The sequence below is a fragment of the Tubulanus polymorphus genome, chromosome 7 (assembly GCF_964204645.1).
Source record: "Tubulanus polymorphus chromosome 7, tnTubPoly1.2, whole genome shotgun sequence".
Lineage (NCBI taxonomy): Eukaryota > Metazoa > Nemertea > Palaeonemertea > Tubulaniformes > Tubulanidae > Tubulanus > Tubulanus polymorphus.
The window spans coordinates 6,528,140-6,547,070 of NC_134031.1; the positions used below are offsets into that span (position 1 = coordinate 6,528,140).

General features: G+C 38.4%; 2 protein-coding genes across 2 annotated transcripts; both read right to left on the reverse strand.

Annotated features, from left to right (window-relative positions):
- Positions 1-4,524: 4,524 nt before the first annotated feature.
- Positions 4,525-10,002, reverse strand: LOC141908851 (glutamate receptor ionotropic, kainate 2-like). The gene is made up of 7 exons (XM_074799079.1): positions 9,875-10,002; positions 8,709-8,749; positions 8,334-8,546; positions 7,937-8,143; positions 7,155-7,308; positions 5,976-6,646; positions 4,525-4,816 (listed from the first exon to the last, which is right to left on the reverse strand). The coding sequence occupies exons 1-7, from the start codon at positions 9,939-9,941 to the stop codon at positions 4,739-4,741; spliced, it is 1,431 nt and encodes a 476-aa protein (XP_074655180.1). The 5' UTR covers positions 9,942-10,002; the 3' UTR covers positions 4,525-4,738.
- A 3,400-nt stretch (positions 10,003-13,402) lies between these two features.
- Positions 13,403-18,006, reverse strand: LOC141908126 (uncharacterized). Its single transcript, XM_074797987.1, has 4 exons — positions 17,950-18,006; positions 17,089-17,239; positions 16,306-16,511; positions 13,403-15,578 (listed from the first exon to the last, which is right to left on the reverse strand). Exons 2-4 carry the CDS (start codon positions 17,225-17,227, stop codon positions 13,875-13,877), a joined length of 2,049 nt encoding a protein of 682 aa, XP_074654088.1. The 5' UTR covers positions 17,228-17,239; positions 17,950-18,006; the 3' UTR covers positions 13,403-13,874.
- Positions 18,007-18,931: the final 925 nt, after the last annotated feature.

An 18,931-nucleotide genomic window follows, 5' to 3' on the forward strand; every position in this document is an offset into this window, starting at 1 on the left:
ACATGTATGTTCGTTCGTCTGTAGACATTTGGTTCTACGACATAATCTGATGGTATTATTGAGAAGGTTTTAACATACTTTGATGTACGTACGGTAGAGAGCTGTGTTATCACACGTGCGCTTTTTTGCCGGTACAAAAACGAAGCGACCCGGGCCAAATTTTAGCGCTTTGTTTAAGCATTGTTAGTATCGAGTGAGTGGTTAGCATATGAACGCGCTTTCCCTAATTAGGAGCGGGCCACATTTGACTCGGGCCCGATCCGTGCCAATTTATCCCTGGCAAAATCGCCTCTCCGTGTGGTTGGTTGATGAATGCATCTACCCTAAAAATTTCCCATATGAAGACGCTTAAATCAGGTGCCTCGAGGTTTGGTATATACATATATCCCCTCTTTGATCAGGTCTCAGGCCTTGAGGTTTGGCGTATACATGTAACGCCTCTCCCTAGGGCATATCATGAGAAAGATTGGATCGAAAACAAGAAGCCGTCTTGTGACCTTTTTGTCATTCTAGCACGATCTGAATTCTTAGGCCTATAATAGCTTATTCTCGCTGAAAACAATTTTAGTTGTTTTCAACTCAGTTTCTCACTGTGTACAAGAGTTAATCCAAAATTCCTTGGGTGGGACTTGTCTCACGATACACTTATAGGCACATTGTTCCCAAATACATGCAGTGCAATACATTAACAAACAAATGTACTCCGGATGTTTCATTTTGACGGTGTATCTATGCCATAATGTTTGCTAGTGTTCTTCTTTACACAATATTGAATATACGTAGTTCATATGTGTTATACATACAATAGTATCCCATTATATTGGTTCTTTCATTGTTCCCGAATAGATACACTTTTTCGTCTTTCATCTCAACTTTCAAAGCACATTTTGTAGCGCTAGATTGAATTGAGAATTAATGAGGATATAGAATTTGTAGACACAAGCCGAGAATATTCGCGCATCAAATTTGCACATAACGCAAGCTCGTTTTGTAAATCTAAATTGAAGCTTTATGAATAGTTTTATTAGTTCGCGGAGCGTATTATCCTGAGCAACATCTCACTCGACACTTCAACATGAGCGTAAATGTGACGACACCACAGTCCCCCTCTAGAACGTCCATGTGTTCCATAAAGCTGGAAGTTCAATACGCTTTATTTCCACTGCATGTCTTCATAGGAATTCCTGTATCAGTGACTGGAATCGTACTAAATGTTTTATCAGTCATCGTTTTAAACCAAATGTCAACAAAAAGTTTTAGTTCAGCGTTGTTTCTGCTCAAGTATCTCAGCTACGCCGAGTGTGTATTTTTGGTCACCGATCTGAACTACAGGGGTTTAAGATATCTTGTTTCGATGATTCAACTCGGGGTTGATGTATTCAGGATGACGGCTGCGATGCAACCTTTCATGCTAATCGGTTCGATCACCGCATATGACATAGCACTACAAAATCGTAATTGGACTATAGTTCTATTGAGTTTAGACAGACTCGTTCACGTTGCGTTCCCTTTTAAAGCTATTAAATGGTTCACACGTATACGAAGTCTTGTCGTAGTAATAGCACTGACGTTGCTTTCAATCTATAGTCAAATGTATAAATACTTCTATCTCAGACTTAAATGGGTCAATCGAACCTGTCCGCACAGGAAACCCGGGTATAGAGTAGTTTTTGGAAGTGTTAATGTAACTGTTGGCCGATTTTATGGTCCTGCAATAGGTTCGTTGGCGCCGTTAACGTTTCTCGCGGCGTTCGCGGTTACAACGCTGATCTTAACAAAACAGATACGCAGACGTCAAAAGGAAGTAGCTGTTAGTACTAGCGACAAAAACTCGACGCAAGCGATGAAGATGACGTTATGTATCATAGGTCTACATGCATTGTTTGAACTGCCTGGTGGTATTAACCACATTATAATCGGTTTGAAACGTCATAGAATAATAACATATCCATATAGAGGAATCGAAGGAACGACCGATTCCGTGGTAGGTTTACTCAATAGAATCGATTCCATTAGTAATTTCGTTATTTTTGTTCTAGCTAGTCCTTCCTTTCGAAAATTGTTGAAAAATACTCTGCTCAAATGTCGATCAAAATACACACAAATATGGACTACTCAATGTACACAGCGTGCGAAACAAAGATGATGCGCTAGACGTTCTGCCCGTGACGTCATCGCGCGTCGACCGGTCACAGTGAATAAACGGAACCCTATTCCCTAAAAGTCCAATCCCCTCATAACCAGTCAAGGTAAAATGTATGCGATTGTGTATTAGAATTTTGTCAGTGAAATTACCATTGAATATCGTGCAAGTGGCATGAGGCGGGCATTGAAGAGATTGGATTCGCAAAATCTCCCACCTGTGTGGAAATAAGCAAAGTGATACGATTGATTTCAAAACCCACGTTCAAAAGATAGGGACTTTTTGAACATTAGGCCCAAGTTAAAGAAACGTGACGTTTCCCAGTGCAAATTCTTTCCAATTGAATGATTTGGCTCAATTGAACAGTCAATCAGTCAATGATTCGTACGACAACTGCGTGCACAGCCATTTATTTGTTGGGGGTCCTGTGTATTGTGTCAAATTTTAAATGTATTCTGTATTGTGCATATCATTTACTTTATCAATATAATGAATGTAGCTGCAAAGCAGCGGTTACGGGTTTTCTGTCTACCAGCTAATATGCCAACCTTTGGAAGTTATGAATGAAAATTGTTTGTTGTTGGGGTTTCAAGCCTGGTATTACAAGTACATTTACGCCAATGTATCATATGACAGTAATACCATATAAAGTACTTTCAATATAAAGATACACTATAAGACTTATCAATGAAAGTTAACTTGAATTGACGTGTATCCGATTCCAAACCAACAAATAAATGAAATATTTTCGCAGGTGAAATAGAATCCGTGTTGCAAATGTAAAAGTCAACGAGATAATACGAGTTCCAAGTTCTCCAACGCAACGGAACATGGCCATACTCACACTACCGGTATTATAAAACATTCATCTAAACAAGATTGTTTGACAATTCGGTAGATTAAACTTCTGAAACTTCTTAATTTCTGAAGCCATAATTAACATAGTTTCGTTTCCAACACGCGGGCTATAAACAGCACGATGGCGCTATACAGACTACAGATCGATGATCACTTGAAAACCCACCAAACCTCTCATACTTAAAGACTTTAATATTCAGTACCCCGCAATATGATGTGATATTATAATGCAAAGAAGTGAATTCTGTAAAATAGCAGAAAATCCTTGAAAATACACTTATTCATTGACCACCGAGATCACGTAAAGTTACTTTATTGACTGTTTGCAACGTGTCAAATATGTTGAAACGTCATAACCAGAATCTTAATGATTAATAATTGGAAACTTCAATTAACAATTATTTTAGCCTGATGATGGCTGTTTCTTAACAACTGATATGTTCTGTGGTTTTTCTTGCTGCATTCAAGAGTTATTCTTAAAGTACATAAAAGATATGTTTTTGATGGTGCATCATAGGATTGTGCAGCTGCGTTATTTCTCTTATCAGTTTCGGACCAATGAACCCTCAGAGCTATGTTGAAATATCGATCTACAAAATCATCTCTCGTAAATCTCTCAGTGTGAGACTTGTCTGATTATATGCTCTTAATCACAGAGTTCCCAAATGCATGTAATGGGCATCATTTCATCAGTATTAGGAAAATATAAACAAAAGCTCGAGTTCATGGCCGTGGTTGCTGTCGGACTACCAACGTGGATGCTGCTTCACATAAGAAATAAAAATTGAAGTTAAGCCAACAAACTTGTCAGACAGTGACTTACGTATCTACGTAAGGAAACCTAAATGTGACACTTGAGCTCTAGCTGGTGCAAACTTATATTCAGATCATTGTGACGTGTGTAGGTACCTAAGCATACATGGGACGATGGAATGATGTGGCTGAAATGAGGGTTTTGAACGAGGAGGGTAGGAAAAGAAAGGCAGAATCATAAAGAGGCTGGACCCATTGAAAGAAAGAGTTGTACCTATTATCTCTAATTCATACGAAAGAACGACATCGGTGAGATAGTAAAATACAAGGAATCAAAAATACAAACAACTAAACTAACACAAGCAGTGTAATGCATAAACAATACCTGTATGTTTCCTTTTGTCAGTATGTCTTTGTCATAGTCTTCACTTCTTTCTGCACAATAGGGAATATACTAGTTGATTATTAGCACCTGCTCAAAACCATTTTTAGGTCCTGGAAACAACTTCTACTTGCCATCAGGCCCTAAAAGACGATTCAGTTTATCGCGAAAATATCTTCCAAGTCCTAGAAACAACTTTTAAGTTGTCTTCGGTGAGTGCTGAATAGGAGCAGCTGCTGGAAAATGTTTCTAAACCAATTTGGGATTGCGTGGCCTGAATACGCCACGATAGGATGTTGTTAACGATCAGAATTAAATTTTGTTGAATAAGAAAACGTAAGATATAAATCGTAAAATATGATTTAATTGTCTATTGGTGATTACGCATATTATACCGACTTCATATCGTAAACAGAACTGTTAAAAAAATCAATTTGAAATATGTTCAACGTTAATTAATTGAGTGCTTCCTAATTCAATTTTATAAGGCATAAAGCAAAACACGCGCATGAATATATATTTCATATTGGAGAATATATTTCTAGGATACAATTGATATGACGTCGAAAGTATTTCCTCTGCGCGTGAAGTGAAAACCGAGTTTATTTCGACGCTGTTTCTAAGGGCACCATCATGCTATCATCCGGGTGCGAGTTGGTGTTCAGATTTCCACGTGATTTCTGCAATTTAAATTATAAATTATTTGAATATGCAGGGACGCGCCAATTATAACCGGAGCGCCTGCCCAAAGGTGCGTTCAACGGTCAGATGTAGGTTCTTCACCGGTTATATACTAATTGTTCAAATTTATCAAACAGATTTTTGGACGTCAAATAGCAGTCAACTCTGACGTCAGTTGACGAACGGAATGACCTGACGTGACGTTACGTGAGGCAATTCAATATATCGCGACGAGCGCTTTAATGTTCGTTAATATACAGGGTGTCTCAGAAAATATGTTACACTGCCTTAAGGTTACTAATTCATTAACTATGATTTAAATTATTATTTTTTGGGGGAAAGTTGGTAGACCTGGATGTTTACTCGAGAATGAAATGTTGAAATGTAAAAAAATAAGTCATGCATGGCTGAGCACAAGCAGGTTTATGAATCGCCATTAAAATTCTGTCGAAACAAATTTGCGGATTGCTCCATTGTGTATGTCTATTGTTAAATGACCACCTGCCTGTTGGAATATTGATTTGAAATAAAAAAATCATTGAATTTCACTCCTTGTGATGTTTTTTCATGTTGGGAAATGTAAAAACTAAGTAATTCAAAAGACCATCAGCAGGAATCAAGGAGTTAGTGTCCGGAAAGTAAAAGATTTTGAGAAATACTGAATCTGATGTATCAAAATTCAACGTTGAGCTTAACTGTGCATTGGTAAAATAGTGATGACATTGAACAAGTGCCAGAGAAGCTTAATTTGTCATGAGTACTAACAATTTTATCAAGTAGAAATCTGCTTCAGTTGATTTAATTGCCCGGTCTCAAATTATGTGAAGTGAAAGCGGAACATTTATCAATAAACATTTATAATGCAATAATCCTTATTTTTTGTATTGGTTTGACTCCATTTTAAGGACCATTCAAAAACATTGTATGCTCAGCCATGCATGACTTATTTCTTTCATTTAAACGTTCCATCCTCGAGTAAACATCCAAGTCTACCAACCTACCCCCAAGAATTCTTATTTCAATTATAGTTAATGTATAATTAATCTTTAAGCTATGGTAACACATTTTTTGAGACACCCTGTATTTTGTAAATGAAAAAATACAAATTAAATCGAATCGCATTCTAAGATGATATAATCAAAATTAAGTTACAATTACCTTGCCATGAAATTTGAAAAAGAGAATTTCAGCTAACAAGACCAATAATGCAACAGCCATACCGATAGCCAGCATAATGAAAATACCCCTTGTATCGGGCAATTTACTTTCATCAATCTCCTCATCTGCCTCCTTGACGTCCTCTTTTTTCCACCATTTGTTGTACAGCTCTTCGAGTTTACCGCTCGCTTTCATTTTTGTTATAGCTGAATTCAGCTTCGATTTCATCGGCGAGTTTTTTGGCAATGCCAAGCCGTACTGTCCTTTATTCAAGAGCCCTCCGATTAGTACCAGGTCCTTGTCCTTCCTCGATATGCGCTCTAGATAAGGGCTCATCCCTATGAATGCGAATCCGCCTTGCTTCACCAGTTCGTGTCCTTCTTCCGTCGAATTGAGAAATTTTAATTTCGGCAGCATTTTTTGATGGACAGGATTGTTAGAATTCTTCAAGAAATTGTAGGTTCGGCTGCTTTCGATCACGCCGTATTCCAGATTAGATTTGAACAAGGCGGAATCGGAGCTGACTTTCGCCGACGACGATTGCGTTGACAGGAACGGTTTAACTAGTATCAGGATAAGGATGTATGAGATAAAAGTGATAAGACAGAATGCCCACCACCACACTGACAAAACCCGAGATGCGAGGCTGATCGGTCGCCATCTACTCCCACCTGAAAAAAATGAGAAACCGTACGCAATCGGTTCGATACATGTTTGATTTGGATTTCAACAGTTTTGATTTTTAAATTTGTAAAGACGGATTTAGGGGGGGGGGGGGTCTCGGGGTCCAGACCCCTGCCTTCCGAATAGAAGTTGCCTTTTTTATGAAGACAGAGATCGTTAAATTGTTTAACATTGTATACTCTTCCTCTCGGAAATCAAATCTACTTTCAGAAATATCTAACACCGAGGGTGGGACTCAGTGGCCTTCCTTTGACATGGCTGCTATATCTGAGAAATGATTTATTTTCTTCCGGCCTTCCCATTTTCCTAGATCTGCCCCTGCAGTGCTCATCCTATTCTAGGGGAACACAAGTCAGTAGTGTTTTGTATGTAAAAAGATAACAGTAAAACTAAGCCGGAATGAAGTGGTTCGCGAGTTGGAAGAAGTCACATTATTGTAACTCCATTCATATCATACAAACTGTTTTTCGTAATATTTGCTTATTCTCCACTAACCTTGCATCGCAAACCCAGTTACAGTGTACCATAACGTCTGATAAATGTTGAAGCCTTGACCTTGCCTGGTTACGGGGGTCACCTCTCGACGTAGGGTTCTTTTGTGCCAGCCATACGGATCAAACCGATTAAATATCGCCAAGAGAATACTAGTCTACAAAATACGGAATCGGCTTAGTCAAATTCGAACTCGCAGCTCTGGAACTGGGTTCTGAATAAGGGAACATCTCAAAATTGAATAAGAATAACTCGCGGAAGTGGGTGGGGGGGGGGGGGGGGGTTGAAGGCCTCCCATTGATTGATCACGACTGCCGAACTATCGATCATTGCTATAGGATCCGAATCAGCTTTAAACTCTCAAGCTCTAAACTCTCGCACACTTTAGATATTAGGCATTTGACCGGAGCTCGAAAGAATTTCAATTTAGATATAATACTGTTCGCAGTAGATCTACTTTTCTCTTTTTAGATGATGTTGGTTTTCAGATTAATCTTATTTTATTCTTTATGAAGTCTATTAGAGTTTCCAATCGGTGTTGTTTATATAATTTTTCCAGTTTATTTCAAATTGAATGTGTAATCAAAATAAACGCGTGAGAACTTATCTTTGTCACTGGTCTTTCATTAGAAAACCAATAGTTATAACTTAGGCATGTGTCAAACTAAATGGCGGGATGGGGGTAACAAGAATTAAACAGTTATTCTTATCGACACAACTATTAAAATTTTGAGCTGCTCCTTAAATCGCGCCCATAACAGGAATGTGTGCTATGTTTTACTTACCAGGATCCAAGCGACGATTAGTAATAACCAAGTGATCAGCGGGAACGGTTTGAAGAAATACGTCATGTTAGGCGTCTCTTTAACGACGAAAGCGTCGTTTTTGTTCATCATTATAGTCACTCCGTACGACATAATGCTTTCGGTGAAATCGACCACTTTCAGGCGATCAGGAGATATCGTCATAGCAGCTGCTGCAATATCCGCTTTCTGAAAAATTTTCATAGTTCTAATTCCTGATTTTTTGTTTTAAAGTCATTATTATTATATAAGTTTATTTCTTTACAAAAATACAATACAAAAATACAGTCATAACTATTACATAAAAAGTTAAAGAATGTACTTCTACATTGTACAGCGTAGTAAAGAAAACGAACTCGTTTGGATTCAGTTAACCTACCTTGGCAAGTATTTCTTCAATCATTCCATTCCATTGTTCTTTGCCACCGACCATCGATTTGGTGCCGTATTTCCCGTCGGGAACCAAATAGATGTTATACTTCAAATCGCTGATTTCGTTTGCTAATTCGTCCAATATGTCTTTCATGAAGCCTTCGTATTTGTCATTTCCCGACAGAGATTTGTCGTCTCGTGGGATCAAATACAATTTATCCTGAAAGCGAATAGCCATACGTAAGAGATGAAATTCATGACGGTAATATCAAGTTGTAAAAAATATTGCCTTCATTACTATGATTTTACCAAGGGCCAGTTGCGCATTAAATATATTTCGTGAGCAATCTTCGTGCTTAACCAACCTTCGATATGTACTTACTACAATCGTTACGACTCTTGTGTTGGGTGCAGTTTGTCCGTCTAAAAAAGATGCACATATTAATTGTATTTAGAATAAGTAAGTTTGGAGGTCATACACGGGTTGTACTGATTTGAAATGATTAGCTTTAAGCGAGGCTTATCTGGTTTCAATTAGTCTCCGTACATAAACTAAGATATAGAATATGCAGCCATTCCATTTGATATAGATCAATTACAATATCTATGCAGCACGAACAAACTTGAACTGAAGATTGAATTTCACTAATTTTTTAAAAATGTCGTGACCTAGCACTTATTCGTTTCAATGGATTCTGCGATTAAAACAATATATATTCAGTCCAACTGATGAAAAACCAACAATCAAATCGCAGAAGAATACAAGTTAGGCGAAATTCGAGAAAGTAAGTCGACGAATGAAATTATTCTTAAAGACGTCTTTAGAATTTTAACAATACTATTTTTATTATGTCTATTTACTATCAATTTAATGAGTTATTTAACACCATATATTGGGCATCATTTTTAATAGCTCAAATACGTTTTATAGGTGAGTGTATTTACATTTAGCTTTAATTATTAGCAAGTAATAATGTTGTAGAAAAGGCCTGCATTTAATGATGCTATTATTTTAAGTACTTGTATTATGTAGCAAGTGATAAGGAATTAAGTTGTGTTTTGTTTTAATGAATATCTCTGAGAAAATACTTTAACAAATGCAAAAGTATAGACTAGTGGGTAAGTATAGCCAGTATCTATGATCACCTACTATATATATATATAAATATACATAGGCCTTATTAGTTATGTTCTTTTTCATATCAATACTTTATCACTTTATTATTGTACTGTAATACAATGATTACATTCTGGATTTTGGATCTCTCTGAGACAAACATTAAAAGAAAAACATTATATATTATATGGATATTTATGATTATATTTTATCGGATTTTCATCATCGTTTTATAGGAGCTAGTTCCCCTAGCGACAACTACACCGAAGAGTTTTGTCGTTAAAGAATCACAGGTAGTATTCGTGAATAGTTGCTGACCTCTGAACAGCATATTCGTAGTAGCTGTCTAGTAAAATTCGAAATATTTCATGCAGTAGTTATACCAGTTACACCCGGATTAATTTTGAACAGAATATCAATTCGTTACAAACCTGTCAATGATATCATCAAATTACACAATATCACCGTCCCAAATATGACGTTCATCCTAACCAACATCGTGTAGCTGCTGCAACCCGCGCCTGCTCTCGTCTGTCTTCGTATTGCCTCACACCCTTTCTCTCTATCAAACTCGTGTGGTTAATTATAAACCCATCTCGATAGTTCGGTATGTATCAGTCCTATCTTTTCTATACAGTCAGGAACAGTTGACATTCTAACCGAATTCCACATCTCGATATATCGTATCTAACGTGCTATATTAAAACTTTGAATGAGAAAAGAACCCACTTATCTCAGTCTTGAAACAGCAGTTTGTTTAAGTGCAATTTAAGTTATATTTCGTAAATTCGTAAGATTTTCATGAATGAGACTCCCTTTTCATTCAAAATTAAGGATAAAAACGTTTCGGACATCTGCAACCGGCAAATCTTTCAGGTTACAACCAAACATGAATGCCTTCTTCTATGTTAGCGATTTCTACTGTAGTTGACGTCTATCAGTAACACTTCTAAGCTTCCAAATTTGCATTAGATATCTGATTATCTGTTTTTCACTTGAAAATGTGCCCGAAACTACTGCATTGATAATAATTGCATGCATTTCATTAAATTGAATGCAAATATCAATTTGTCACAAATGATTCATCCCTAAACGATTCATTCATTACACCGCGGGAAAACAATCATTATCTTCTTCACAGTTTATCATCGATTCTAATAGTCGGTGCACGGGTTATATTTGAGAATTATTCAACATGGTAACGACGGGGTGTTACCTCTGTTGGGTTTATAAGTATGAATATAAGTATATAAGTATGAATATTTTTGTATAGATTTTGTATGTGTATTATGTAGTCTATTGAACGATCTGGTGTTGGTCAGGGTTTACGCCTCCAAAATTCTTATCTGTCAGGTGTGGTATAAATGTGTGCATTCCCTGACCAGTACCAGTTAGTTCACACCGTTGCCACATTAAAGTTATATTGAAGTTAAGTCTACATTCGTGGTTTTGTGTCGTTTTTCGTTGAAATTGGTGGATTTCGACCATGGCTGAAGGAGGCCGTAACACGGGGAACACTACTAGTGTAATATGCAAGTTTAAGCTCGAAACATACGAGGAATGGCTGTTTAATGTTTATCTTGCTCTCCCAATCTCAATCGTTGGAATTGTTCTTAATTCACTAACGATTTACATTTTGTCATCCTACAATTCAAACGTTCCCACATTCACAATTTTACGGATTCTAGCCTTCGTGGAAAATAACTACCTGATCATTTCCGTCATAGACCGACCGATTCGATATTTGTACGAGTGGTCGCGATTGGGCGCGGGAATATTTATGAGAAGAGACCGCGAGATCGGATCGTATGTGAGATACTTCATGGTAAATCCTACCGTAAAAATGACGAGAAACTGGATAACAGCAATGATAAGTGTCGAACGGGCTGTAGCCATTGTTTTCCCATTTAAATCTAGAGTTTACATGACGACCCGAGTTTATAAAATTATTTGTACTTTGGTTATCATTGTCTGCGCATTAACGCAATGTACTTGGCGTCTTTACTTCAAGAAACTAACGTATAAAACAGTGTTTTGTCCATTCGAGGTTGAAATTGCGTGGGTTCCTGTTATGCGACGTCTTCCGAACGTTAGATATAACTTTCACAATTTAATGCATATAGGACTGATCACCTTCTCACCTTTTTCCATAATGGTAATTGCGAATGTTATCATTGTTAGATCACTAATAATAGCAACAGGAAAGAGGAATACAATTTCAACTAGAGGTTCGTCGTCAGCTGCCATACAACATCAAGCATCAATTTTAGCATTAATGGCGGTCATGTCATATCTAATATTCGAATTCCCTGCGGGATTTGTAAAGGGTCTAAAATGGTTGACGCCAAAAAATAAAAGAACCCGACTTGCCGCGTTTGGTCGTCTGTTTACTTCTTCGAATTCGTGTATCAATTTCATTTTGTATTGCGTTTCAAGTAAGAAAATGAGGCGACAAGTTCGGGTGAAATTGAGATGCAAAATACTTTAAGATATTATTTCTAGCAAGCCTAGATCGATACACTAGCCAATTTCATCCGGCATGCAAGGGCAGGGGGTTACGCTAAAGTGGTGACATTCTCATGGCTCCCGGATTGTTACGATGCTAAAGTATGGGTATCCTAAATTATTTAGTACTAAAGAATACAACAAATTGGTAGCTTATAAATGTCACCTCAAAGTGGCCATGCCAAGTGTCCAGCATCTATCGCAATCCTGTGGAAACCTATCCCACGACTTTTTCGATACTAAGTTGGTCAGGACTTACCGAATGGGTGTCCTATGGTGTGAAGACGCCATCTTTTGATTGCACCTCTAATAAGGATTTCAAAAAGTTATCTTGAAGTCACCACACAATTGCCTTGTCTCCATCGCATTTCGCGATATTAGATCGGTCGAGATCACTGACATGCCCTGACCAATGGAGTTTGAACGCGAGTTCAACGTCGCCGAATTTTCAAAATGTAAACCTGTGTGGAACGAACTTATAGAGTAGGGTTTGATATTCCACCCCGATGTGACACGGCATGAAATGAGGTTTCGTTCTCCGGACGTCACCTACTGCCCTCTGGCGGTAATTAAGTTCAGAGGAAGACATCTAGAGAGAACGTCGAAACTTTCAACACTGTAGATAATTTTGGATCATTTAGATAATAGCTTAATTTAGATATATATATATATATATATATATATATATAACTTGCTAGAATTGCACCGAGCATTAGCACTACCTATAAATGGTGGCAACATTCTCGCAATGAGGACTCCGTGCCACCAGCTATCCCACTAGATGGCATGCGAATCTGTGCGACAACCCTTTCAAAATATATATATATTGTTCATTTTCAATGAACTTTCATCTAGATTTCTAGCCTCCCTCATCATGAAATTAGGCAAACCGTTCGTCTTGATAAACTTAGATGATCTTTAGGTTCATTTAAAGGGCAAATTTTACTAATCACCATTAAAAGAATTTGGGAAATTATGGATTGATTCTAATTGAATCTGAGAAGAAATCCGGGAGTTGTTGTCTGAATGCACACTAGCGAACCTGGTGGATCCTCGATTGCCACCGTCGAACTTAGAGTCCTCATTACCGGTGCTGTTAAAAAGTGCAAGGTGTTTATTTCGTAATTTCCTACAATATCAAAATCCGGAAGGAGAAAAATTGCGGCTTATAATATGACGTCATTGTGAACTCACCGGGGTCATTGTTGAAGACTAAAATCGTCTGGAGAAAAGAGACAATCAATGAGAAGTTAATTCAAATAGTTATACATCTTTTTTAAGTAATATCATAGAACATATTTCGATAATCGTATTTGTACATAATATTATTAGTTAGATATAACTAATTAATCATACATATATAAAATCTAATACTTCTTTTTCTTTGTATGACTAAGATATTATCTTAAGCATACGAAAGAAAAAGAATTGAATCAATATCATTATATCATTATTGAATACAAAGGAAGATTATTTGTTACTAAGATATTCACTCATGTCAGATTTTTTGGATTTAAAAAAAAAACTCGGAATATGGTATAAATGGCTTGTATGATGAAGATAACATTACTGAAGTGATTATACAGTTGCAAGAACTGTTGCAAGATCCCATAGTTCTGACTGTGAAAAATTTCTAGTGGTATTCAGCTTTTCATCGTGACATGAATTGAACGGAGCCGTTCAATGAATTTCCCCAAGGTGCTCTAGTAGGTACGGGAAACTTCTTAAGTGTGGTCAATGTTTGGTACGCTTAAAACGCATAGTCCTTGAACTGGTTCATCGTGCGATGAACTGTAAACATATCTATACATTCGATTTCTTGTTTTTTTTTTCAAATCTATTCTTTATTTGTTTATACCTTCAATCCAATCACGAGACGGGTAGAATTTCTGACTGTAGTTCCGATAGATGGCGAGTGTGTTATTGTTATGTGTACGTGAACGTTTTCATGACTCCTCCGGACTCGCAAACAACTAGATTGCCTTCGTTGTCGATGGTGATCGCTCTGGGGTGACGTATTCCATCTTTAGGCTTCAGCAGGACCCGTATGAATTCGCCCTCGGTGCTCAATTCGTGTATTCTCGAATTGCTCCAATCGGCTATCAGTATATGCCCGGTGTGGTCGATCGTTATGCCGCAGGGAAACTCCAACTTCATCGCTTGCGATTTCTGCACGTAAACGCGTCTCTTCTCGAAGTTTTTCGTCAGGAAATAGACCTCGTTCTGTACGATATCGGACACGACGATCTCCCCGCTGCGCATGACGGCGATGAAGTGCGGCCAGCAGTTCTCCAGCTGGTATCGAGCCACTACCTTGAACGAACTGGCTTTAATACACGGTATGAACACCTTATCGTCGCCGCAAACGACCATAATCTCGTCTCCATAAACGACCAAGCATTTCGGCGTATCTAACTCAAGTTTACGAATCATCTCACCGTTCACCGAAAATTCTATTATGCAATTTTTCTTGCTATCGGCGACGAGTATGTTACCATTCGGTAGAACAGCCACGTCGCACGGACCTTCGAGTCGATTTTCGAAATCGCCGTTGAATTCGTCGACCAACCAGAATTCCGCCTCTTTGTTATCGATCGGAACTCGCTTTTCGATGATTTTGATGTTCTTATTTCTGAAATCGGGTACGACGATACGGTTATCGGGCAGTACGGCGCATCCGAGTAGACTGGGTGTTTGGCGGTCGTTTCGGGATTTCGTCGATATCGTGGCGACGATACTCGGCCTATCCGAATCCGCAACCTTCAATTCCCCGAGCACGTTATACGTTTGATCGGTCCACGAATCGTCGAGTTTTCTCTCGCGGAACACGTACCTCATACACCGCGTTCCGTCGTCGTCTCTTGGCGTACGAAACGGTTTAGCGTGTCCGAAACCTTTCAATTCGTTGTTACGAATGAACGTGTACAGATCGATCGTCCTAGCCGGCGTGCTTCCTTTTTCCAATAATTTCTTGTGCAGCTCTAACATATGTCGCAGCTTATTTTCTTCCCATTTCGTCGAGTGGGCGATGATGCCGCCCTTGGTGGCGAAATCTCTTTCCAAAGCGTTGATCTTGTCCATCAGAGCCAGGCGCGATCTTTCGATGATAGAAATCAGCGTCGTCGCCCGTAAGTTAACGCATCGCCGTAGATTGTCAACGTGTAACATCTTCTTACCTCGGACGACGTCGTTCGAAGCTTCGATATCTTTATCTTTAGCCAGCGCCATTTTCGCCTGGGAAAGCGTGTCGTCGATGTATTGATTCATTTCCCTCATACCTCCGTAGACGTCCATCATATCGTGGTCTTTGTGATAGCCGACACACAGGTCGCAAATAGGCACCTTGCAACCGTCGTCGTTGCAAAAGTACTTGACGTTTTCGTCTGCGTGGTACGAACAGGACGGCATCTTGTACTTTTCGGACTCGGATATCGGGTAGATTCGATGATTGACAGCGTCTCGGCCTCGGGGTACGTGGGTTTCGACGCAGTTTTGGCAAATGTTGATCTTACAGTCGCTACACCAATACTCGGCATCGCGATGACAAAGCTGACTTCCAAAGTGACTTCCTCCTTGATTTACGGGACCTTGCTTGACTTGACAGAGCGGCGCGTCAGATTCTAAATGTTTCTGTCAATATAGGAAGGAATAGTACATTAGTTAGCCTGCTTATCGATTTTTCGTACAAAGAATCGACAAAACTAACTTGGAAGTTTGTTGACGCCTTGAAAAATAACGCATATATTGCTTGATATTGTCGGTTATGAATAGCACAATACAAATCGCATATTATCAAGGATCAATAAAGTTATTTTGGATTTGAATAATATCGTTAATTGAAATGACCGGCAACCAGTCCAGCTCCGATACATTGACGACGTGGTGCACATGCTCCCAAAGATATTTATCAAAAAGATAAAATAAGAGTTATGAAATATATTTGATTACGAAATAAACGCCAACATTCTTAATAAGCCTTTTTACAGTTTCCAGGTGCCATATTTTGGGGTACGCATTGGTGAATCTTTGTCCCTATTATTCCCCGTTTAATTTTCTTATTTCGTTCATATCTCTGAATGGGATTAAGATAGAAAAAAAGTAAAAAGATCAATAAACTCGGCTGATAATCAACTTTTGACGTGGGAAGTGCACGTGCAATAATTATCAAAAAGATAAAATAAGAGTAATGAAATATATTTGATTGCGAAATAAACGCCAAAATTCTCAATTGTAATTGCTATTTTAAAAAGCCAATATTGATGACGACTCACTCAGATTCCCATTAAATAACGCGTACTAGGTATCAATGTGTATAAACATTATCTTAACGCTTTTTACGGCGTCCAAAGGGACATACCTGCACCAGTGCATAGTCGAAAAATTCTGGTTCCGGTGAAGGTGGTTCCGGCTCATTGATCTGTTCAGCCTCGGCACCGCTTTCGTAAGGGGAGTACTCATCCGCCGAAGTGTCGTCTAACTGATGTTGAGGTGGCCCTAGTAATCGCGTCTCTTGACATATTTTGCACCTCGAAGCGATTATCGAGTTGACCGACCTTCTCTTACCTATACACGGGAATAATCGGTATTAATCGCGCATTAAATGAAGCAGTAAACGAACTAATATACATATACTCTCCAACCCTCGGCAGGATTCAAACGTTACTGGCCTCGCGGTATATGAACCCCTGTACCCGAATATTCCTAGTGGAAAAAAATTCACGTTCAAATCTGAAATGGTGAAAGTGTCAAATCTTTCTTTGGACCAAAAAGAAAATATGCTAAAACACGCATCACAAATAGCTTTTAAAAAAAGAGAAAAAATTACCCAACAAATCATGAGCAAAATCTCATACTCATTCATCTGCATATTGCATTTTATGATTTCAAGTAAGACATAAAAAACTGCAATCTGGTAATTAACCGAAGCAACTTCAGTATAGGTGAAAGCATGGGTACCCCAGCGTGGCAACAGGTTTTTTCATGCAATATGGGATCTGATCTATCGATTGATGTATGTTGCCATCCATTAACAAAAAATGTCGTAGTATCCCATTTTCAAACCTCCGCCAGGCCGACTATCACGAGAAAAGTACCCTAACAAAATGGCGGCTAGCGACTGTAAAATGGTTTATTGTATTACCTTTTCGGTATGTTTCTTCGTTCGGGGATTTCACTCCTCCCATCCGTGCGCACTGCGGGCATAGTATGTGCTCGTTGGCGCATTTTGCGTACGGATGATCGTTTAACATATCTTTTCCGCAACTCATGCATTTCTTCATCTTGATTTGTGGCTGAATATCGAATAAAAAAAATGCTTTTCTTAACGAGTATCTGAATGATATTCTGTTTGATATGATATTGTTTATTGAGTCAAACTTTTATGTAACTTGTATGACAAAGAAAACTTACGTATACATTAGACACTGATATGGCGGTTACATAATAATTTGCATATTTCGTATAATAATCTGAATTAAATTATATTACTAATATTTCACTGATATTCTATGGACCCTCAAGGAGCACCTTCCGATGTGAAAATGCTTTAGTTAGTTTTGTTATAGCACCCGAGTTCATAGAAAGTAAATTGATAAATTTGTGCATTGATGGATACTCGGCGTAATGCTTTGGGATAAAGTTTCTCCTTCGGAGTCCATACGCAGGACAAGTTAGCATAAAGTGAATTTGGAAGTGTACAATTGTGTAATTTCGAATTAAGTTGAATTATTTTTCTCTTTCGGGGTCCGGGAAAGGAAGTTTTTCGCTTTTCTGTCATCATTGCCGATGTATACATAGGGTGACACCACCGAAATAAAGAGTTTGCATTTTTATTCAGTTCTCGATCGAATCTAGCATTTCAACTTTGTTTTGAATCATATCGTCCTGGTATGGGCAAATTAACTTTCAAAATGCATGAACGAATTGACTATTAACTCAGGTCATCAAATCACGGAATAACCAACACGAAAGCAACTAAGATAGCAAACAGAAAATGACTTACCTTAGGCTTACACGGATACTCACGTGAAATGCCCAAAACCTAAACAGCAGTCCCCAGTTCGTAGCTAATGACGATTTCAATTCATTCTTAGTCGTGAGAACCATCGTTATGGAACGTGGGAACATTGAAGCGCTCTCGTTGTCTTGCGGGTTATAAGAACTCGCTCGTTTTTGTCGAGTTGAAACAGGTTTTCGAAAGCATTGAGTTTTTGACTGGGAGCCGCCTTACTCTTGTACTGGCCTCTCGTTATTTTGAATGGTTTATGGATTCGAATTCTGGTGGCGCTAGTGATTTCAATCGAGACTTTAGTGTTCCCAACATTGATCAACTGTGAGAAATTCACGGAGCGAAGGTTATCGGCACAGATTTACGTCATTCTAAGCGGCGATCAAACCCAATAACGCATCGCTGATGTTTCTAAATCCTTGTACATCCCCGGTATTTACTTTTCGTTATGTGTGGGTAAGAAAGAAATCACGTGCGCGGCCTCTATCTATTTCATTCAGAATTCCGAGCCATTTGTGATAGCTGCGATACGCGAGTGGTGCTTTCTTGATAATTTACTATTACACGCAATGTCGCAATGAGATAACAACACTAGAGCACTTACCAAATTTGTAAAAAAAAACTGTAAAAAACAACGATCTCTTCTACAAATGTATATGTGTTATAGACATGCGATATCGATTTTCGTTATTCTGATTCGTGAATTTGCGACTGGAACTGCTTGGCGTATCAAAAAATGATCATCTCCCATTCCACAGCATGCACGTTGAAGATGCTTTGGACGATGAATTTTCGAATGATATAAAAAATCAAGATTTTGTCTATCTTTGCTGCTTCGGGATAGATTAAAAACAAATTGAAGTGGCAGTTCAGCGATGTGCTAAATGATTTTTTAGAAATATGGATCTTCGTATTATAATGTAACGGAAGATTACACGACATAGCACTGTCAGAGCGTCCGAACCAGCCATCATAA

Excerpts from the sequence above, each read along its gene's own strand:
- LOC141908126 (XM_074797987.1), bottom strand. The coding sequence starts at position 17,227 with ATGAAGAAATGCATGAGTTGCGGAAAAGATATGTTAAACGATCATCCG. Across the intron at positions 16,512-17,088 it reads CGAAGAAACATACCGAAAAG|GTAAGAGAAGGTCGGTCAAC; the intron begins GTAATACAATAA and ends TCCCGTGTATAG. Across the intron at positions 15,579-16,305 it reads TCGACTATGCACTGGTGCAG|AAACATTTAGAATCTGACGC; the intron begins GTATGTCCCTTT and ends CTATATTGACAG.
- LOC141908851 (XM_074799079.1), bottom strand. The coding sequence starts at position 9,941 with ATGTTGGTTAGGATGAACGTCATATTTGGGACGGTGATATTGTGTAAT. Across the intron at positions 8,547-8,708 it reads CAAGAGTCGTAACGATTGTA|GATAAATTGTATTTGATCCC; the intron begins GTAAGTACATAT and ends ATTCGCTTTCAG. Across the intron at positions 6,647-7,154 it reads AACTGGGTTTGCGATGCAAG|GTGGGAGTAGATGGCGACCG; the intron begins GTTAGTGGAGAA and ends CATTTTTTTCAG.